The sequence below is a fragment of the Ambystoma mexicanum genome, chromosome 11, assembly GCF_040938575.1.
Source record: "Ambystoma mexicanum isolate Mex_15411 chromosome 11, UKY_AmexF1_1, whole genome shotgun sequence".
Lineage (NCBI taxonomy): Eukaryota > Metazoa > Chordata > Amphibia > Caudata > Ambystomatidae > Ambystoma > Ambystoma mexicanum.
In genome coordinates, this window is record NC_090934.1 from 828,289,636 (window position 1) to 828,313,802 (window position 24,167).

Genomic DNA, 24,167 nt, shown 5'->3' on the forward strand with positions numbered 1-24,167 from the left:
TCAAATACATATTGCACAGATACACAGTTGTTTAAAATTACATGCACCCATCACATATCACATGAGGTATACTCTGTTCAAACTCTGCTCTTCCTGGGGGCTTGCATTCAGAAATGGCAACATTTTGCACTTTTTAACTGGTTTTGCAATATCAGACATTTACCCAAATTTACACACATGTGCGCAAGGAGTGTGGACATTAATTGATGAAGCGTCAAATTTTTAACATGCAGACATTTGGAGTGAAACCCTATTTTCCGCTAGCAACCCCCCAGATCATACCACCAGGTCCTAAAACCTCTTAAAATGTGGGCAGAAAAATCACAAGAATTATGGTATCATTTAGCTAATTTTGACAAGTCCGCACCATGAGTTATACATCTTTCTTAAAATCATATTCTGGCCAACAGGGGTGTGTCTTCCCAGGTCACATAGTGGAGAAACCAGTCTATCCACTTTCTTTAAGCTCAGCCTGTCCTCAGAGGGGGCTGCCCCTCCCCGTTTCTGCCAAGAGGAAGCCACTTTTACGACGCCCCCAATATAACTTCTGCCTGAGTCAAGGAAGGGCTTTGTTCAAAAGGAAGCAATTTACGATCCCCCCAATAAACCATCTGCCTGGGCCCAGGACAGGCCTTTGTTCAACTCCCTGTAGCTGCTCCACCCCTAATCTAATCAGAGAGGTGACAACTCCTTTTGGCAAGGGGAAGAGTGGCTGAGCAGGTTTTAACTCCTGTGGGGGTAGATGTCAGGCAGAATTCAGTTTCATTAAGCCAGGTTTCAGCTAAATGTCACTTTTTGTCCCCCAGTTTAAGTCTATTACGATTTTTACATACACATTAAATAATTACTTCCTTCAAGTCATTTCAGAGTATAGTTTTACATTGTATCCACCTCTTAGCAAGTCTTTGCTTGGTCTGGTTTTGTTTCATTTGTTCAGTTTTACACAAAAGTCTGGTGGTTTTAAAACGCCGGCTTTCTGATAGTGGTGAGTACTGGTAATGCAACCATTTTTGGGATTTAAGAAAATGAATTCCCCACAGTTCTAGGTTGCTTTTGGCAATCAGCATTGCCATTCCCAATGGTTTCAGGCTACTGTGTGGGTAGCCCAATGGTGGTTTTAGGCAGTGCCCTCCTGTGCTCACAACCTAGGCAAAAATGGGTGGCAGCCTATTCTTCATGCATTTCCCCTGTGCATTTTCTGGGAAGTTCTGGCCATTATGATGTTTTCCATGCCAGCACTGCACAGTTTTCCTATTTTGGCATACATGTGGGCTTTTTGGCCATCTTGGATTCTCTAAGCCCACAGCACCAAATGTTGCAGCATGATAGCTCAAACGTGGGTCAGGACACCCAACAAACCGAGCTGAAAATATCCTTGTTGCTTTCGGCGCCCTGTTACCCTCGGGTCTGGCGCGCATTATAAATAATAAAACAAACAAACAAAGAAACCATGCATGGGAAATGGATGTTGGGAAATATACATCAGTTAACGGTGGACTTAAACCTTGGTTAAAAAGGAAATTGCGTGATTATAGTTATGAAAATAACATTATTAAACTTGCATCCAAGGTGTATAGTGGACCTTACTGTCAATGCGTGCTCATCCGAACAAGTCTGCCAACATACATCTTGACATATCCCAGTGTAAACACATATCGCACACACCTACTAATGAAATTGAACTCTTCAGTAGCATTAGAAACTATGGGTACAAGGCTAGGTGTGCCAAAGGATATGCGGCAGTGCTGTTTATGCAGAGGTGATGAGACAGAGACACTGCAACACTTGATCATTAACTTGAAAGCTTTGCTAAATTGCGCTATACGTTTTTAAAATCGTATAACAACATGTTTGATTTTAATAATATTGCTGATGTATGGTGAAAGTTGATGCTAGGTGATGATATTAATCTTATATATTTTATTGTGACCTTTCATCTGAACATTGTGGAAGTTTTTAAGGGCCAGTACTACTGTGATTTTAACTTGTATGTTGTATGTATATATACAAAGTCTTTTGGCTAAAAGTATATCAATAAACTCTCTAATAAAGTAATGGCCTGGCAGGCAAGGAATGATGGTCTGGAGGGTTGACGCCAGAGGTTAAGATTAATTCTAAACCTTCCAGCCATCAACTCTTTTGTTTTGCTGCAGTGATGTAATTAGCCTGTAAAAAGAATATGGTTCCCAGGCGTTTGTATAGATATTGCAGTCTGCCATGTGTTATATATATTATATATTGTTCAAGGCAAGTACTTTTTACAGACATTAATGAGGAAGATGGTACAACACATTGTGCAGAATGAAAGCCAAAACTGACTTCAACAACTAATTGTTTTGATGGGGCTACTTAAATGTAAAGTAGCACTTCTGCCATATAAAATGAGGAAATGGAGGCACTGAGTAGCAATCCTCGTAGCCTTTATTGGAATCATCTCCTAGTCAGGTTATTTCATTTTCCTCAAACAAGATCGCATTCATGTGCATTGCTCTAATGCTAGTGAGATAAATACAGAGGTTTAGTTTTCCAAATTGTTCACACATTCTGGCAGAGTGGTATTAATACTGCAGCAACAGTTACTTTTTCTCAAAGTGATGCTCTTTATGATTTTCTAAGACAGTTTCCTGCATATGGTTTGGTTTCTGATACTTCTTTTGGGACTTCTTGGTCTCATCTTACACTGTTTTACTCCTGTCTACAAGTTGCCAGTGTCTTGTTCGATTACAAATGCCTTTCCAGGTCTTCCACAATGGTCAGTCCTTCTGAGAGTCAGGTAGTTTTAGGTTCACAGCACTTCTTTCAGGCTCTCAATAGTTTCTAATACATCTCAACAGCCCCTCATGCTCTATGAGTCATCCACGCTTCTCTGCACCCTTTTTAGGCTGTAGGTGCTTTCTAAGGCTTCTCAGCACCAACCTCAGTCGGTAGGTACTTTATAAAACTCTCAATGCTGTCTCCAGTTTCAGCATATTTTTGGTTTCTCGGCAACCCTCTCATGCTCAAGGTACTTTATAATCCTCCCCAAGGCCCCTCACATGCCGGTGGAACCTTACAGGCTTTAGAGTGGTCCTTGGGTTGCAGGTGCTTTCTATTTTAGTTAGGCATGTTTTTCGTATCTTGTTGTGCTCTGTGGCTCCTGGAACATGACTAGGGAAGGTCAGAGAATATACACCTGGTTGGGTACCCAGAATTCTGTCAGTTACTGTAGGTTTGGTGAAGCCACACATACAGCTGTAACTTTGTGGGCGAAAATGTTGCTGAAATATCTATTTTGAAGCAACTCATTGTTTTATTTTATGGGGTATGGGTGTTTTCGCTTGTGCAACATCCCATCGTCCCTTTGCTTCTTTTCACCCAGAGCTACCCTACTTTCTTCTAGGAGGTAAAACCTTAGCATCGAGGGTCGTAAGGGTCTCTCATGTCCTGGGTGAAGTGCGGGATTTACTCGATGAGTGTGACTTGCAGGAGAATTGTGACCCTTGGGACACCACTATGCCTGTCCAGTGGGAGGAATTTTGTGAAGAACTATCCCTGTTGCTTTCCTCAGTGGTATCCGTGCCACCCAGGTGCATGGTCAATTGGGCTAGGGGTTCCAGCTCACTGCTGATCCCCTGAGAACCATCTACCCGTAGCCTCCTCCAAAGCTTGGAGGCTTTTTAGCATTCCCGCTTTGTTAACCTTACTGCCAGGAGGGAGGCCCCTCTCGTGACAGAGGTCACGCATGATGCTTGCTGTCAAGGTATGTGCCCATGAGGAATTCCATGGTTGTAAAAATAACTTGGCAGTACAAACTAGCATTAACTGAACACTTTATTTTGGCTGGCTGAGCCTTAGGAACAGTCTGTTTCAAATTGCACCACTGCCACCAGTGTGATTTATTGGATGTTGCTCAGCAGGAGTACAATTATGAGTAGGGGTAAAATGGCCCATTCAGTCCTCACACCTCTACGAACCAAAACCCAATGCGAACATAGTGGAAAAACAGGGATAGTTAAGAGATATACCTCCTTCGCCTTTTGTGGTAATGTGGGCCGAGTGAAGGCTAAGCTCTTAAGCGGGGTGTGAAGGCAAGCAAGTAGTGACCCAAACAACACAGTATCATAGTCTAAAATAAAGGGAATATCCGATCATGGTTCTATAAAAAAATATATGCTTTAATTAAACACACTATCTACTAATAGAATTAATAAAATATACTGTGCAAAAAACCCACACCAAAGGAAGAACAGAAGATGTGACAGACTGAAAGTAACACTCTGAGCGTGGTTCTGGAGGTGGTAGGTAAGTTACTCGCCATGAAAAGGATATGTTGTTGTGGAAATCTGGTTTGATCATGACCTGCTGTTGAATGTTGATGTGAATGAATCAAGCTCATTTCCGGAACGTAGGATATTGTATGCCCGAGCAGCAAGTGGGTATAGAGTAGGGAAAAATGTCGCTGCTTTGTGCAGTAGAAGAGGAGCTCTCAATGAAGTAGGTCGGGGTGGTCCCAGGATCGCTTTACAGTTGGGCCAGGCCAAATCGGACTTTAGCCATTGCAAGGGGTCGATGAATGATGCTACCGCGCTCCGAGTCAATGGATAACAGTCGACTAAATGGTGAACTTGGCAATGTCAATGTGCAGGCCGATGAGCTGGATTGAGCAGTGGTTGTAACCCCTGGTCCGAGACAGTGTGTGACTCACCAGTGATTCAGATTGGTTCTCGGCGCTGAGTAGTCGATTCAGGCATAGCAGGTGATGGGCTGAGCTAGGGCACGATTCAGCGTCAAGCTGGTTCTAAGTGCAAGCAATAGTTTGGATTGGTGGAGGAGCGCCAAAGCCAGTGCCGGCACCTTTCCTCTTGTTCCCTCTTGTTCAATGTGTTGCGAATACAGAGCAACCGGTTCAGTGCAGTCGAACAGGGTGCTTCGGCTGTTATGGTCCTCTGACTGAGAGCCACTCAGGGGGCCTCGAGGACAGGATAGTTGCGTTCATGGTCTGCTCTGCCAGCTTCAGAAGATTCCAGTGCAGAGTGGTATGTCTTGGTCCACAGCAATGGCCACTACCAATGTGCCTGGGGAGTGGGTAGGAGATAGGAGACAGAGCTTCCTTCTGCCTTGGACGTCTCCTTCACCTCAGGCTGAGGGCTTTGGAAAATATAATTTTCCCAAAGGAAGTCCAGAGAGTTCTTCCAGGTCACATAAAAAGATCTTGAAAGGTTCTGAAAGGATCTGAAAGGATCTGAGAGAATCTGCCAAAGTGGTGGGTGATTCCTTCTTTTAAGGGTACAAATCCAAAGGTGATTGGTCTAAAGCTAGCCTGCCTTAGTGGTCCAATACCTGCTCTGGGTTAGAGTGGACTTTGCCATTCTGATGTCACACCTAATGTGCTTACTTCCAGACAAAGTGGAGGGAATAGGAAAGGGAAAGAGGGGCAGAGAGAAACAAGATGGTGAAAGTCTCCTTCCATTGACCAGAGCCCTCATGCCTACTCTAATCCCACCCTCTTCCCTTCTTATTAAAGAACAAAGCAATTAAGAGATTTGGAGCACCCGGCGTGAGGCTGCTCCTTTTGAATTAGTGTGCTCCTTTGATGCCTGGGCCCAAGATGCCTACTGTGATGCTTTCTCTGGTGAGGTTGTTACCGGCCCTCACAAAGAGATCAAACAAGAGGCCTGGTCCTCCAGGTTCCAATCCTGCCATTTGGAAGACTCCACGTGGCTGACCAGAATGTGCATCACCTTCCACAGTAGAGCTTACACACATGTGCAATATAAAGTGTGATGTGGAGGCCAGCCCATGATCATAAGTAATACCAGGCACTATGCCTAAACTTAGGCATAGCTTTATGTATAGTTTACCCTGCCACCAGCATGGGGCTGACCAGAATGTGCATCACCTTCCACAGTAGAGCTTACACACATGTGCAATATAAAGTGTGATGTGGAGGCCAGCCCATGATCATAAGTAATACCAGGCACTATGCCTAAACTTAGGCATAGCTTTATGTATAGTTTACCCTGCCACCAGCATGGGGCTGACCAGAATGTGCATCACCTTCCACAGTAGAGCTTACACACATGTGCAATATAAAGTGTGATGTGGAGGCCAGCCCATGATCATAAGTAATACCAGGCACTATGCCTAAACCTAGGCATAGCTTTATGTACAGTTTACCCTGCCACCAGCATGGGGCTGACCAGAATGTGCATCACCTTCCACAGTAGAGCTTACACACATGTGCAATATAAAGTGTGATGTGGAGGCCAGCCCATGATCATAAGTAATACCAGGCACTATGCCTAAACCTAGGCATAGCTTTATGTACAGTTTACCCTGCCACCAGCATGGGGCTGACCAGAATGTGCATCACCTTCCACAGTAGAGCTTACACACATGTGCAATATAAAGTGTGATGTGGAGGCCAGCCCATGATCATAAGTAATACCAGGCACTATGCCTAAACTTAGGCATAGCTTTATGTATAGTTTACCCTGCCACCAGCAAGGGGCTGACCAGAATGTACATCACCTTCCACATGTGCAATATAAATTGTGATGTGGAGGCCAGCCCATGATCATAAGTAATACCAGGCACTATGCCTAAACTTAGGCATAGCTTTATGTATAGTTTACCCTGCCACCAGCATGGGGCTGACCAGAATGTGCATCACCTTCCACAGTAGAGCTTACACACATGTGCAATATAAAGTGTGATGTGGAGGCCAGCCCATGATCATAAGTAATACCAGGCACTATGCCTAAACTTAGGCATAGCTTTATGTATAGTTTACCCTGCCACCAGCAAGGGGCTGACCAGAATGTACATCACCTTCCACATGTGCAATATAAATTGTGATGTGGAGGCCAGCCCATGATCATAAGTAATACCAGGCACTATGCCTAAACTTAGGCATAGCTTTATGTATAGTTTACCCTGCCACCAGCATGGGGCTGACCAGAATGTGCATCACCTTCCACAGTAGAGCTTACACACATGTGCAATATAAAGTGTGATGTGGAGGCCAGCCCATGATCATAAGTAATACCAGGCACTATGCCTAAACTTAGGCATAGCTTTATGTATAGTTTACCCTGCCACCCGCATGGGTTACTTATCATAGTTTTGTTACAGTGGGGCATATCTTAAATGCTGTACCTATGCCACAGGGACTTGGCTTTCGCTGGCACTGCTGACTGGGCATCTTGTGACTTTTCAACATGCTCTATGCCACGAGTAGAGCAGGTGCTGTGGATCAGGATACTGGTGCAGCAGAGCATAAGTACACTATGCGTTTGGCATGGAGTGGAAGAAAAGGGGAATCTGGTTAGAAGATTGCCCTTTTGAAGATGAAATTACCAGCATAATTGTATGTATTAATACAAATTAAAAAAGCCAGGGCTTTACACCCTTGCCAGAAAGCAATTCCTCTCAGTATGGCATTGGGCTTTGCAAGGGAATACGCTGTATGAGAATGATAATACCACATTCACTGGAATACAAACAGGCATCCCTTTTGACAAGGATTTATCAGGCAACGTTTTGTAGAGTAACCACCGATCATCTGGGTAAAAGGGATCACTCAATTTATGAAACCATCAAACAGTGACAACAACATCAAACAGTGACAACCTCCTTAAAGGGTAGCGTTAAAAAGAAGCAATATATAATTGCATGATAGCATTTCAAATGCAAACAACAATCAAGCTCTTTTCTTACTTCTATATTTTGCATTCCCCTGATTTGCCTGTAAACTGCAAACTAGCATACTATTTGCAACTGAAACATGTCCATTGGAAAAGAAAGACTGCATTTGCTCCAGGACTCACCCGGTCTCCAATCTGGGTCTGGTCCCCATTGGGGAGAATGTCAATATCAGGCTGCAGAGAGCAGGCGTCAATCACTGTTTTGTACCTGAGGAAACACATGCAATGGGAAATCATCATAATGTGGAGTCTGTTTCTGACCCTGAATGTAAACTGAGATTAGATATAGAGAGGAGAGCACATTAGTCAGAAGCGTAAGCCTGATGCCAAAGCAAACACATACACCGTTTCCCCGCACATTATGTCCATCTGTAATCAGTACTATCAAAGTAAAGGAACAAAGCAACACAAACACAGCTCACCGTTGCTATTGTCATTCTTCAAATACTGCCCTGCAAAGCACACGGAATAAGTTGAGGCAAATAAAGTCGTGTTTGAAAGGTATTATTGCAACCTTGCACGCATTATGGATATATTATGCAAGCAAGGAAGCTGATTGCATAGATCTTCTACGATGGATGCATTGCTCTCTGCATATAATGAACTGCAAATACTTGACACACTGCTAAGTACACCAAGATGATGTATGTGGTTCTAACCACACTGTGTCATATTTCATAGATCACATATTCCCTTCCCACCATTCCCAAGTTTGCCTTTTTCAACTGTCGCAATGAGATAATGTAAGGTGTGATGTGTTCTTTTTCTGAGTAGCATGATTGGTACTAATATGGCAAGTCTAGGCTGCTGCAACGAGTTCAAGGGCCGAGGGAAACAGAGGGCCAACGTTTTGGTCCTAAAAACCTAAAAACTCGCTCCATTATATCGGAGACTGGTAAAAAAAAAGGCAGATAAAGATGTCAGCGAAATCACTGCACCAGCCCTACATGAGAAAAGATGTGGATAAAACATGCTTAGCATGGTTTACAAAGTGCTTTTCAATGGGATTTTCCCACTGAAAAACACCTCTGTAAATGTATTTATTTATTATTTCATTTATAGCAGCGCACAGCGCCCTCGGGCATCTAGGCGCTAGTTGCATGTAGGATAAAGCAGTATAATCAATGGTAACATAAGGATAATGCGGTACAGTTAATGTAACAGGTGGGATCAGGTCAGAGGGTAATTAAACAGGTGTGTTTTCAGCTTTTTTTCTGAATAGCTGATAGGAGATTCCGAACGCAATGTGGCCCGTAATGTAGTAATAGCGTGGAAAAACCACTCTACAGGCAAACAAGCACAAGCCAGTACGGATGTGGCCTCTCACAGTGCTCTTTAATTAAATAATAGTAGTACCTGTTATTTGCAGAGATACTATAATTCAGAAAGGGCACTAGGCAAACCTACATAGTATGCTGTTACCAATCTTGCAGCCTTGGATGTAGAACTTGTGCAAATAGATTCCCACACAGCCTGTCTCAGCCAAAGGGAAAGGTACCGTGGTTCAGGGAGTTATTGTGACATATGATGGATCACATGTGTTGTGTTGTTTGCAGTTTTAGATAGTTTACCATACTTTTTTCGGACAATATATTTCACATTTTCTTTGTTAGTTTTGGGTCCTGGTGATATTGTTTTGCACACAGTTTATGTGCTACATTTGCAGATCTGAGCAACGCGGTTCGCAACAGCACCATCCACTGCTTTGTATGCACCCGAACTGCTCCATCCAGGTCCTGACAGATTGCGATGCAAGAGCTTCCTCTGCCTGAGGGATGAGTGATTGGCAGGAGTTGTTAGCTAGAGTTAGTCGTTTGATAACAGACGTCCATCATGTAAAATAGAAAAGTATCATGCACCATCTTTCTGGTGAAGATTATGGTATCTCTCGCGGGCCACATTTCTTCAACTAATAAATATTATAGGGCATCAGGCGGGGTGAAGGAGCTTCCTGATGTCCATTAGGTTTTGTTCATGCATTTTGTTTCTGATCGCTGTGTTTGTCTTTACATAAGGAACTTTACTGGGCTGTCTTTGTCTTGGGCTATGATGTTGATTTCAACTCTTGACTATGCTCTGAATTTTTATATAGCATTTTCTGGCCATATGTTTGACTGGCCACACCTTGATTTATCTGCAGAAGTTGTTTTAGGGGACTTTCAGCAAGGGGAAATGAGTGTTCATACATCTAGGACTTCAGCCCTGCTCTCCCAATGCACCAGACCCTTGGGTTTATTCTGTACTTGCCCCTTGCCTCATCCTCCTTGCCTCTACATGCCTTCACACCCTCATGCAGAGTCCCTGCTGTGTTGCCCTGCTCCTTCCCCCTGCCGCTACTGTTTCCCCTTCTAAGATAACCACTGGTTGCTCCCATTTTAATCTCCTGCTCTACCACAGTGCCCCATAACGTGGTCCCTGTTAATGTACTATACCCCTTGTTACTAACCACTGCTTCATGTAGTTCTCCCTATTACTCTGTAAAGCACGGCATTGCTTTCTGAAACTAGGTAATGATTATCGGGTGCAGGCAGCTATCTCTTGAAACTAACAAGGATAGAATGAACAAGATACACTCTGTTCGGTAATGACTGAAAGAAGTGATTATGGATGAACTAGAAGGTGTGTCTCAGCTGCTGAAAATAAACGGACCAGTTGAATTGGTCCTGAAAACTGATTATAGATTACAGGTCAGAGGAAGTGGAAGGCAGAAGGGTAGAACTATCTTCATCTCCAAAATAAATTGCAGTGAGAATGTCAAAATGTATGTGAAGGATGCCTCAGTCATACTGGTGGAAGAGCCAATGCAAATAGGTTCTGAACATGGTCATCTTTTGGAGAGTGAGAAAGTACATCAAACATCAAACATTACTTTCTTTTTGTCTTCATTATGAAGTTAAGAAACATTTGGTAGAAAAGTTTCTGGTTTGTCCTGTGAAACCATCAGGAAATGACGTAACCAGTGTCTTGTGAAAAGGAAATAAATTGAGTTATGAGTTAGTTCTGCCCTCATTGGGTCATTTATACAATTGAGGGAAATGCTATTTGGTAAACAGATACACTAGCCCCCCACCTTGTTAGATTCTGGGCCCAAGGAAATGAACATCAAAGAACTTAAATTTACCAATGTGGGTTTCCTGTTAAAACAAGGCTATTGGTGGAAATATCGTGGCATCTAGCCTCCTTACTACTGTTGAAGGAAAGCCGAATGACCCAAACGTGGGAGAAAGTACGATTGAGAAATGTACTATGTTATGGAGAATTTGGTAATTTTCAGTGTTGGCATCTCTCTGTCATCAGGTGCAACATTCCTGCTCTGTGCTAGCTAAGGGTGGCTCAGACAGGGGTTGGAGAGCAGTCTATGATGAAATATAGGGCAGTAACACATACTATTTATCCAACTTAGAGTGCAGGCCCATATTGTATTGGGCAGTGTAGGGAAGGCAACGTATCACAAATATGACACTGGCGCAATGGGTACATATTGTAAAACCTTTATTGAAATTGTTGGGGCTGGAGGAACTCCTACTTTGCCTTATAACTAAGATGGGAATAGTCTCGACCATCAAATAATAAATAACACAGTCCTAGTGAAGTCTGTCGAATTAAAATGGCCTGTGCTAGCAAAACCTAATTCCTGCCCTATTACTTGTACAAGAAGTGTAAAAAGGAGAAATGTAGGCAAAAGGAAAAATCAGTTTTCAAATGAATGAATGTGGGTGAACCAGCTCTCCTCCCCATGTTAGACCTCACAGACTAAGACAGTCCCTTTAGGCAGGATGACACACTCAGGCTCAGTTTCCAACACAATAAACAGTTCCAAAACGTGGATCGAGGCCCGCCTGGCCTTGAACGTTAAAGTGTAATTTCCTGACTTTCAAAATAATGTTTCAACAAAAGGTTCATAAAGGTCCCCCTCTGTTGGGCTCACACCTATCACCGCAAAGTCCACGTAGGTCCCCCTCTGTCGGGTTCAGACCTCTCACAACAAAGTTCAACAAAACTTTCAAGGGGGCTCCCTTTCCCAAGCTTATTATACATTGGGTCTCCCTGTGTCGAGGGTTGGATCACTTTCGGATGTCAAAGACTTCTGAATTTGCATGGCTTTGTTTACAGACCACTGCAGGTCCACTTCGTCTCAAGGTTCAGGGTTTAACATTCACTCTACCCTTTACTAAGAGCCAATCTTGTTTCCCTTCCCTCTTGCTGCTCATTTGCTTCAAACATTGTACCTTTCACAGAGACTTTCGAGTAGGCTACTTTCTTTCGACGGACCACTCCGTTACTTAGTATCGCTGATTTCACAGCTATCCTTATTTCAAAGTTCATTCACCGGTCAGCCTTTCTTCGGATCTCACAACGCAGGCGTGCAGCCTTCACTTGCGATATAATGTTGCTACTTCAAACTTTAACACACACCTGTCTCTCAGGTCGCTTGCCAACTCACTGGCTGTGTGTGTCTTTTGCTTGGTCTTGCGATTTCCATTTCATGAGTCAAAGTTAGTACCACAGGCTTGGCCTCGCCTCCCCAACTCTGCCGTTCACCCGGGAAGGTTGCTGGCATCCTTGAAACACAATGCAGTATTCACTTGTGGGATGTGGACTTCTCCATGTGGCTTTCGTGGCCTGTCAGAGGCAACGACCTCCAGTGGGAAACTGTTGGGGTTTTTGACCCACTGCTCTCATCCCTTGGTATGTCGCTCTGCTCCAGTAGGTTTGCCTTCGTCCCAGAAGACCTGCTTGTTCTCGTGTTCCACCTTGGTTAGAGTGTGTCTTTGGGTTCTATCTTTTATTTGTGCGAGGAGCGCTAATTGTTATCTGGTGTATGCACTTAGAGTCAAGGGCCTGAATTTGCCTGATCCGATTAGCGGGACATGTACAGTATAATGTGTGAAAGTTACTGTTGTTACTCTCAGTCACCCTCTTCCTGAGCCCAATGTTTGCATAGAAATGGGGGGGGGGATGGGACCTCAGAGAATCCTAAAAAATAGGATGGATTGGATAAACAAAATGAGGGGGAATACACCCCCACTCTCAGAAGACCCCTCACCCAGATTATCCTCCCACACTGGTCCACCACCAGGAACTGGATCCAAAAGTAATGGCCATGTCCTGGCCACCTGGATGACAAGTCCCTGAGGACTAGCGGGTGAGACACCCTTTGGTTTCTCATAGCAGCGTGTTAGTGAGTAACATCAAAGCAAAAGCTTTTTAGTTAGCTGAATCACAGCGTTTTTGTACACAACAAGCCAGTGGACTTTGTTTCCATCCCCACGCAAAGTTATTCCATAATTGCCCTGTTTGCATCGTGCCGCCATCCAGCACCACGAGGACCCGACCAAGTCCAAGATGGCCGATCCGACCTGCTGATGTTATCTGCACCGCATAGCCTCAGCCCATCCGCTGACTCCGATTGGTAGGAGCATCCTACATCTGCACCAATTGGCCACCGTAGGCGAGAGCCGGCCCACTTCCTGGAAGGCCCACGGATGCAAGGCCAGTGCCTGTCTGAGCCTGTCGGAGCCGATCGGACCTCGGCCATGATCCATATCCGTTGCCAACAACATTTGTAAATACAAGTCCCATTGCTCTGATCGCTTCCAAGCCAAACACTACCTGCTGGAGCCGCGTTGCCATTCAGGCGGGCTGGCCATGCGACTTCACTGCGCACCACGTTGTCGCAAAGCATACGAACACAATCACCTCTAATTGGCCTTCATGCCTTTGGGAGATACCCTGTAACTCAATACTTGTACCGCCTGTCTTTCGCCATTACTATCACCATCTCTATTGCGAACTTGCACTCACAGCTACTAATGCCTACAAAGACACCTCCATATTGCTAGCCGCACTTCTACCAGCCTTACCAGCTGCTGGTTGCACCGATCAAATTGCTCATATAAGTTTTAGCAACTATCCTGCCACTGTTATGGGTCAATTATGCAAAGGCACGTTTATCAGATGCCTAAATGCTCAATGCCCGAGTGCGCCATGCTTTTAGGTGCCTCAAACTATACTCAGTCTCACTGCTGTTTGCATGCTTCATCCATCAGTTGTTTTTAGCTAATCTATACCTGAATAGCCTCATTGTTGTCTGTAACCAAGCAACACATTGCAAATCCGAATTCAGGTGCACCACTGTGTATGTATTTTCGAACTTCTGCTTCTCTGGCCCCATTGCAATATTCAAATCTAGGTGCTCCACTGTTAATGTATTTTTGAACTACTGCCTCTAGCCCCATTGCAATATTCAAATCTAGGTCCTCCACTGTTAATGTATTGTTGAACTATTGCCTCCCTGCACCCATTGCAATAGTCAAACTTAGGTCACCAGAGACTACTATACAACTGTGTTGTGCCCTATGGTCGCCTAGAGACCACCGTGATATTGTGTTGTGCCCTATGGTCGCCTAGAGACCACTGTGCTACTGTATTGTGTGCCCTATGGTCGCCTAGAGACCAGCGTGATATTGTGTTGTGCCCTATGGTCGCCTAGAGACCACTGTGCTACTGTGTTGTGCCCTATGGTCGCCTAGAGACCACTGTGCTACTGTGTTGTGCCTTATGGTCGCTTAGAGACTACTGTGCTACTGTGTTGTGCCTTATGGTCGCCTAGAGACCACTGTGATACTGTGTTGTGCCTCATGGTCGCTTAGAGACCACTGTGATACTGTGCTGTGCATTATGGTCGCGTGGAGACCACGGTGATATTGTGTTGTCTAACCCATATAGCATCCCTGCTCTCACCGTCCTATCTCAATATGCACACCGCCCACACTCTGTACATCCTCATAGGTTTAGTCTACATCTTACTTACTAATAGTATTGCCTACTTCGTGCCCACAGGGCAACCCAATAACCACATCATGGAACTAAGGCACACCATCACACACGCTACGCCCCTCAAATTGCCAGAGATCATATTCAGGCAGCACAGACTCAGAACACGCACACTCCCTCTAGCACTCCCCTCCACACCCATGCAGGCAACACTTAGGAACTCACGCCTAGATTCACGCACTCACGCCAAGACCTGTCGCCTGCCACACACTATTACCCATAAGCGCCTATACAGGGCTCCGACGCTCGCTCCTGCCAGACATCACATGACCACTAAGCCTACTCACATTACCAAAAAGCTCATTCATACTACCGACCTCAAGCCACCACAATTAAAAAAGCTCCAACACCTTAAATGTGCTCTATTAAATGTTCGTTCACTCAACGCCCACGCCTTAGAAATCAATGACATTATTACCAGCCAAGCCATAACAGAAACATGGTTGCATTCTGCCTCTGGCCCTACTATCAGCCTAGCTGTACCGCCAGGTTACTCGATCTTAAGACAGGACAGATTAGCTAAAATAGGAGGTGGGGTCGCACTAATTTTTAAAGACACCCTAGCCTTAAGACAGACCCCCACCACCGGAGAAGACACCACTGACATCCTCTCAGCCAAACTCACCCTCTCACCCAAAGATACAGTAAACATTCATGTCATATATAGACCCCCAGGCCCTGTCAATAACTTCACAGGCATAGTCAACCATCTCCTTGGAAAAAACATCAAACAAACTTCCAAGACGCTGCTTCTAGGAGACCTAAACCTTGGATACATAAACTTGACAAAGCAGCGACCACTCTCGCCAGAAACATCACAGATCTAGGATTCACACAGATAATTACTGCCCCGAAGTATAATAAAGGCTGTATCTTAGATTGGGTGGTAGATCATAACTGTGGCTCCACCCTCAACTCCAACACAGCCCTCCCATGGTCTGATCACAACTGCCTTCAATTCTGCATCCCCATATCCTTATACTCCAAACCAATTATACCCGCACCGGCCAAGCTAGCCAGAAGTGCCAAAAAACGTACAGCAGACAATATACGTCCCTTTCTCAACAACCCCTGCCTAGCACCTCCTTTCTCCTCTGACCCTAACATTCTAGCTGAGATCTTCAAAGACACCCTCACCCATGCCATCAACACTGCAGCTACTCTTGAAAACAAAAAAGAAAAAAAATCGTTTCACTCCAACTCATGGTTCACGGAGGACTTATTAAATCTACGCCAGTGCAAGCACCAAGCCCTCAAAACATGGCAGGCCAATCCCTGTGATGCCACCAAAGCAGATTTTCTTTGTATTTCTAAAAAATACAAAAGTGCCATATTTAAGGCGAAGTCAGAAACCTACAACAAACGTATCCTGGAAGCCAACTCCCACTCTAAAGAGCTTTTCACCATCTTTAAAGAGCTCACCGTCCCCCCAATCTGTACAGATGAGATTGTTAAGGACGAAGCCTGGTGCAATAGCATCCAAACAGCGATGTTAAATTAAATAGACCTTCTTCAAAATAAAATAGCAGAACACTTCAAGGCTCTGCACCCCCAACATCCCCTCTCCACCAATACCGCTAAAGACAAGCGCACCCCCAAATTCAATTTTTCTCCAATCACCGAATCAGATAATCTCCACATCCTCAAACAGCTCAAACCATCTCGATGCAAAGGCGATATATGCCCCCCCAACATCATTAAAGAGTGTGCGGCACCCCTCACACCGATCATCACAGCATTCCTTAACGCCTCATTCAAGACGGGCAAAGTCCCTGACAGCCTTAAAGAGGCGTGGGTGCTCCCGCTCTTAAAGAAGCCAACCCTGGACCCTGCCCGACCTAAAAACTACCGGCCCATTACAACGGTTCCATTTCTTCTAAAAATCTTAGATAAAGCTGCACACATGCAGATACAGTCCTACCTGCAAAACAACTCTGTCTTAGGTAAAAGGCAGTCCGGATTACGCAAAGGTCATGGCACTGAAACCGCTTTATTAGATCTGAAGAACCAAATTACCCTAATTTTAGATGAAGGCAAGCCGTCCCTTCTGCTCCTCCTAGACCTGTCGGCAGCATTTGATTTAGTCGATCATGCCATCCTCACAAACCATCTCACTAAGGCCACACATTTCTCCAAACAAGTCACAAACTGGATCACCTCCTTCCTCGAAGGAAGAGTGATGAAAGTGTTTTCCAATATAGCGAACGCAGAGCCTACCACCATCAGGTATGGAGTCCCTCAGGGCTCATGTGCGGCTCCTACCCTCTATAATCTTTTTACCAAACCTCTATTTGATAAACTGGACGCACTTGGGATCACATACACCAACTACGCTGACGATACCCAAGTACTCCTCCCACTCACAGGACTCTACTATCAGTACGCTGCCACCCTCCAGAATATATACGCCACCATCCAAGCATGGATGGCCACGAACGGCCTATGTCTCAACGGAGATAAGACCGAAATTCTCATCCTTGGTCAAAAATCCACTCTCACTAACCTCGACCCACTGTACACCAACTTCTGCATGGACAACTGTGTCATCACAGTTCTACCTTCTGTTAAAACTCTTGGAGTCCACATTGACGCCTCACTCTCTATGGACAAACAAGTCAACTCCATTGTTTCTGCCTCCGCCCTGAACACCAAGCTCATTAATGCCATCAAACCATTCTTAACCAAAGATAATTGCCTTTCTATTGCCAGAGCCATCATTGGAGCCAAACTACTCAGAATAATGCACTAAGAGCAGCCCTCAATATACCAAAAAGGGACCACATCGCGCAAGCTAGAAAGGCAGCACACTGGCTACCTGTCAAAGAGCGCATTACGTTCAAAATACTTACCAACGCACACAAATGTATCAACCTGTCTGCACCCTCATACCTGTCTGATATGCTAGAAAGATCTCACTCCACCAGACCAACTAGGCAATGCCACACCAACCAACTTAGGGTCCCACGCATCAAACGAACTAGAGCAGGTGGAATAAGTTTCCCTTACATTGCCCCTAGGCTATGGAATGCACTACCAAGCACACTCAGGGCAGAAACCTCTCTCAGTGCCTTCCGAAAAAAGCTGAAAACCACCTTGTTTAACTAACTCCTCTTCCCTCATCTCGTTTACTCTCTCCTCCTCCTCTCCTCTCTCGCCTCCTCTCCTGTACTTACTACTCTTCTCCTGCAACTAAGTAAGGACTTCACTGTATGTACAACAAGTCATTTTCATATCTGTAACAAGCTCCACGATGCCCAATGGGCTGCCTGTGCGCCAAACAAATGCGAATAAATAAATAAATAAATAAAGGTGCATACAAAGTGTGATTAGTGAAAACATTATGGATATGGTGTATCAGGCAATAGGTTGCATCAGGGTACAGTAGAAGTTGCAGTGTATGATTATTTAGATGACTAGGACGAGGTTGGTAGCTGGGTTGTCAGCAGTAAATCAGTCCTCATTTCTGATCCCTGCAGTCAGTGTACAGACTTGGCCAGCATGCTTAGAGGTGGTCTAAAAGGCAACACAGTGATTGATTTGGAATATAGGGTGCAGCAATATCCCAGTCTGCGAACAAAGAAAAGTATAATGAAGCTCATAAATTAAATAAATTAGCCTCCAATGAGTGGTGTCTCAGTTCTGTTTTCCATAAGGCCACATGCTCTACAAGGAGGAAGGGAAGGATGCGTCCCAGAGATGCAAAACATTTCCAAACAGGAGCTGCAAAATGTACAGCCACAAGGGTGAGGAACATCAAGGAGTGCCAAACTTCCGGGTCGCATGGGAATGAGATGATGAATCTGTTTCTGTTGCCACACTGTCTACACCTCACAGAGGATTGGTCAGTTCTTAGGGGCGAAGAACACCCGACAAATTGAAAGAAATGGCCAAAAATGCACTTTCAAGTAGGTGAGATTTATTTTTTAATTGCGGCTTGAATGCAACATGTTTTAAATCGGTGATTTCGTACCTGCAAAATCTGCAGTAAAGAGATATTCTAGAAAACAAAAATCTGATGCCTTAGAGTTATACCTGTGAGTCAATAGAATTGTAGTTATTTACACGTTTCTTACAACTGTTTCAACTTCAGGCGTATGAAAAAAACTTGCTTGCTTCCTGGATGAAATTGCCTGTAATAAAACTTGTTTTTCTTGCAATACGTGCACTCAATATTGCTCCTATGAGTGTTTTTGTTTGTTCAGGTATTGGGCCTCCCCTACATAGTGGTGACCCTGGCGTGAATTCCAGGCACCTCCTACCACACAAGGAGCTGGAAGTTCCCCAACCGCATATCCTGGGCTCAAGCGCCTTTCTGCAGAGACCAGTACCTGTGCACACAACAAAGAGGTGGGAAAGTGCCTGGGTTACCCAAAGTCCTGCCTGGCCGCTGGAGTTTGGCACTGCACCCATCTGTGCTGACCTTTGAGGGAGATGTCACATCAGAGGACTTTGGAACACACCTAGATGTGAGTGTACTTTTGAGGGAACAACAACAAGAGGGTTGGAGTATGAATGAAGTGAGTGTGGTGTAGAGAGCTAAGTGGTGTTTTTTCTTTGTTAAATAATGGAGAGAAAGAGGGCTCCTGCAGAGGGGAGCAGTGACGTCACAGTAGTAAAAATTGCAGAGATAAAGTGAAGTGCAGAACTTCTTGAGAAGAGGGAAGGCAGTGCTGCAGAGAAAAATAGTGGAGGTCTTGTAGTGAAGAGGGCTGGGAATAACGTTGCCAAAAGTGAGGGGGCAAGAGGAGGTCAAATTAACCATTGTGTAAATAAGTGGGCTTGTTTTTATGTTGTTGTATAACTTATATACAGTAGTGTTTGAAGTGGGCAGAGACTAGCACAGTGTGCATGTAGAGGAGTGGGGGAAACATTTTTGTTTTGGTTGGAGGCAGGGGCTATGGGCGATTGTTGTGCAAAGACGCACCAGGATGTGTTGTTGTGTTGAAGAGGTTCTGGAGCAATGCCACCACAGGGATGGCCCCTGAAGGTTGTGGGTATCAGAGGTTATTATTAAGGAAGAGTGTCGTGGAGTTTTTGTGTTATTGTTGTTGGTGAGATAAAATGAGCATGTTGGTAGAGCACATGTGTAAAGTGCTACCGGAGTATAGGGAGAGGATGTAAGAAACTCATGCTGGCAACAGTAAAGACAGACACACGTGACCACGGTTCAATGGTGTTTGTTAAACTGTATAATGGGTGAGAAAAACGCCTAATCTAAACATAAATCTAAGATGGGAGCAAGCTACGACCCTCAAATAATAATAAGGAAGTCTGAGTGGCATCTTGTCAAATAAAAAGGGCCTATACTAAAAAACCTATAGCCAATCCTTACAACTAAGTTACAAAATAGTGTGGGATAATGTTCTCAAGAAAGGAAAGAAGTGTTCACGAAATGGTAAGCCAAGATGGTATGACTGGGGTCTCTCTTGCCCATGTTTTTAGCACGGGACAAGGCAGGACTGTTGAGCACAGCACACTCCTGGGCCTCACCAGCATGAGGTTACAGTTCTTTTCAATGATTTCAGGACCTTCCGGGGCCAAGTCTCTTTCCTGCAAAAGTCTCTTGCCTTAGAAAGCCGGCTGTACCAAAACCAATAAACAAACAAAAGTTCCTTTGGTAATATTTCACATTGGGCGATTGCTCTTCGCCCCTTGGATCCCCCTCATCCGGGCTCTGATCCTTCTTGCGACGTTAGTCTCCCTCAATGGGGTTCACTATGGCCTTTCACTCACAAACGTATCATTCAACAGTCTCAATATGTTTCTTCACAACTCTCCATTGTGGAAATGCCTCAGCCGGGTTCACACTTGTCATCACAATCTTCATGGGTATATCACTGTTTATCCTTAATTCGCAGGCATCCCTCTGGCGGGTTCACATTTGCCAGTCAACAACTATTCATTCTGGACATCCCTCAGCCAGGTTCATACTTGGTGCCACAATGTTCATAGGTGTTTTAACAATATGCAGGATTCACTTCCCTTGGTTTTCCAGCCCCCCAGTCAGGATTTCTTTTAAGCCCCAGTCAGGCTTCACACATTCACAGTTCAATCAATTTTCTCCAATGTGTCAAAGACTTTCGAGCATACAAGGGGATTTGCTTGACCCTTGTAGTACCACTTTGACACTTCACACCAGTCTCTCCTACGGCCTCTTGGCTCTCGTAGTTTCAACAAAACAACATGACCCAAAAAGGCTTCAGTCAGACTCCTTCAAATGAGTGCCCGCTGTGACGCCGGACCACTCTGCTTCTGAAACTTTTACTAGGGTTTCTTTAAAGTTACATTGCAAAAGTTCCTTTGTTCACCAAGGTTGCTGCCTGCAACCTTGGGCCCAGCACAGTTTGCTTTTACTATCTGTCTTCTCTGACTCACTGACGGTGCTGAACTGTTGGAGTTTCTTGTCTTGGGAGTCAAGGACAGCACCACAGCAGCAGGCTCTTCTCCCTGCTTTGGCTTTCAGTGTGTGAGGCACCTTCAGGTTTCTCACAATGTTAAAGTACCACCAGGAGTGGGTACAAGGGACAAAGGGTAACATGTTTACTGTGTGGCCCACGCGGGGCATGCACCCCAAGAAGATTCTTGAACATGTGTGCACAGATCAGGTGTCAACCTATAAAGGCAAGCAGTCAAAGAATAGACAAAGTATACTTCAGTTATGGAAAATATACGAGGAGGTAGAGGAGGATCCTGATAGGAGCACTGAGAAGGGGGCAAGAAACCTGCAAAGGCGACTGCCCCTTGCCTCACTTCGTGTGTACCCAGCCAGATACAGACACACACGCCAGCACACACACACACACACACACACGCAGGTGACAGCCACAACCCTCACTTTGGAAGGAACCAATCAAACCCAGACGCAGACCCTGACAAATGTACAGGTGACTGCCCCGCCCTATGGAGAGAACCAACCAGACACAAGCACAACCGCATGTGCAGCTGACTTCCCCGCTCCTACCTGGAACATATCCTTTGCAGCCTGCCATGGCATACACAAATCCCCATTACCTGCCCCAGAAGGAACCCAGATCAAGAGCAGTAGAGTGTAACGCAGACAGAACACACTCATAATGAAGATAGAAAACAGGGAATCAGCATTATAGACGTCAGAGGAAAAGCTAATGAGGGTGACACTAATGGGTGAAGGGGGAGGTCATTGTTTGGCGGTAGACGCCCATACATGGTGGCGGGACAGACACTTCTCAAAATTGACAATACAGTTATTAAGAATGTTTAGATAGAGATGGATGAGGGGATCCTTGCTGCAAGAGGAAATCAGGAGAGCAGACCGCAAAGGGGGGGGGTTCTGCCAGAGCATAGTCTATGACTCAGTACTCTCTGAAGGGGAATGGATGCTGGCAGAGAAGGAGTGGGAGACAGTGGACGAACAGAGGGACATACACCATGGGAAATTAGGCTCAGACCACGTCCTAGGCGGATGGCAGTTGCAAAGAGAAAAAAGGGGGTACAAATGCCCAGTAAGAGGAAGGTAGGAACACAGTTCCCCTTGTTTCAAAAGGGAACAGGAAAGGTTTATTATGTGCCATGTCCACACATGGACAGGAAAAAACTAATGAAGGCATTGCCTTCACTTGTAGGTAGCAGGAGCACCAATGGATCGCTGCCCTGGAAAAGCAGGGTTGACATTAGCAGTGGGAGACATGAAGAGGTTGCTTGCTGCAATATTAGTAAAGCATACACATACTTTCTGGGAGAAGGTGAGCTATCCAGGGGTATGGCTAGAAAGTGACACAAATGATGTGGCTCCATTTAATAACTGCTGAGCCTGCATGTGGAAGGTTTTGATGGACGCATACTGTGACAGGCCAGATATAGGTTTAATTATGGCACACACAATGAAATTAGATGAGGATCCAGAACTTTTCATCCATTACATTCAGGAAATGTGGTGCGTGGAAACAGGGGAACCATGGGATAAGAATATCCCTGTGTTATACCACATGTTGCACAGGCGTCTTCCCAACCAAGTTCAGGGAGATCTGGACAAAGTTGTGGGTACCTAGGCGAAAGGATGGGCTGAAATATGGCACATACTGTGCATTTTTGCAGGAGGAGGGTGGAGAAGGAAAGGAACAAAGTGGAAAAAGCACAGAAAGCAGAAGCAAAACTAGTGCAGAAAAAGCTAGCTAAAGCAAGTAGGGAAGGAGCAGTGCTTAACAGTGCCACAGAAGGGCAATATGAGCAGCAGCAGCCACAGGGATGGACAAGGAGAAGGAAGGGGGATATGGGAAGATTTGAAAGGGGAGAGGCAGCTCTCAATGAGGAAGAGGAGGAGGATTCGGAGCACAGAGCCCTAGGATCAGCGGGCCCTGCTGGGTCTTTGGGAGAATGGGACATTTTGAGTGAGATTGCTGGAGCAGACCCCCTTTGCAGTATCACCCGGTCACCCCACCCCACCACTATCTGGCCTAGAATTCAATGCCCATGATGCATGTATACCTGGGTGCTCCTACCCAAGGCCCGATACAACTGCAACCCGAGGTGCCATCCAGGTCCCAATTCCTATGCAACTGCAGCCTATTCATTACCCAGCACTGACCGCCATGCAGACACCCACTCAGCAAGCATCAGCCACGACAAACACACAGCCGTGGGATAAGAACACCCTGCTGCATGATACAGGTCCCCAGTACATAGGAGTGAGTGTCCTAGGGGGCAACCCTTTCCCGCTTCCAGCCATGAACACCAGTCCACAATAGGACAGCCCACAGAGAGCTCTGATGTGCCCAATCCTGTCTGTCACCCCCGGCCCAGAAGAGAAACACCAGGTTGGAGTGAAGATAGGAGACAGACGGTTTACCTTTTTGATAGAGACGGGCCACCAAGTCCTGTTTCAGAGAAGGGAGGCTTCCTTTAATCAACAAAGTTAGGGACACGCAGGGATTCAATGGCTGTAGTTGTGGTTCCTTTGACTGAAGAATAAATCTTCAGTCAAAGGAACCACAACTACAGCCATTGAATCCCTGCGTGTCCCTAACTTTGTACCCCATCACTGTAGGGGCACATGAGCTGTCAGCCCCTGTGGTATATTGTGAGGAAAGCCCATTCAATATCCTAGCAAGAGATCTTGAGAAATTTGAACATGACCATGTCTTTGACTGACAAAGGTGTAGTTTTCTCCACACCATGCATTATTATGTGAGAGTAGTAGCAGTCTTTTAGGGCCCTTTGCATTGCCAGTGCAGTGAGAGGGGTGCCCCTACATGAATACATGTCCCTGTACCAGTTCTATTAAGATTGCTGCCCGGGATCCAGAATATGATATTACGCTTACCGGCATAGTTCTTGTTCAGACCAGTGATCCCCGAGGAAAGGGTAACAGGTGCCATCCTTACCCTAGATTTTGGAAGTGGCAATTAATAACAACAATACAGTGATTTTGGGAGGCACAGACGAAGAGAGGGTAGAGTGGCATACCGTCCTGTACATAGGCCCAACCCTGCCACCAAGAGAGGTGTCCAATGAACTGCTGTTCGAGGACACAGAGGAGGAAGGCAAGATAGTGTTTGACATTTGCATTCCCTGTCGTATAGCAGTACAACACAGAGAAGTAGAGCAGACCCTACTGATTGCCGAGACAACACCATTACTTTTGTATGAAGACATTGCACAGGTACCCAG

General features: G+C 45.2%; 1 protein-coding gene across 1 annotated transcript in view; it reads right to left on the bottom strand.

Annotated features, from left to right (window-relative positions):
* The window catches only part of ABCC8 (ATP binding cassette subfamily C member 8), a 1,583,626-nt gene that overhangs the window by 493,040 nt on the left and 1,066,419 nt on the right, over positions 1-24,167 (bottom strand). Inside the window, exon 22 of the mRNA XM_069623778.1 lies at positions 7,809-7,893. Coding sequence (XP_069479879.1) covers positions 7,809-7,893 — 85 coding nt within the window. The remainder of the gene's footprint in view (positions 1-7,808; positions 7,894-24,167) is intronic.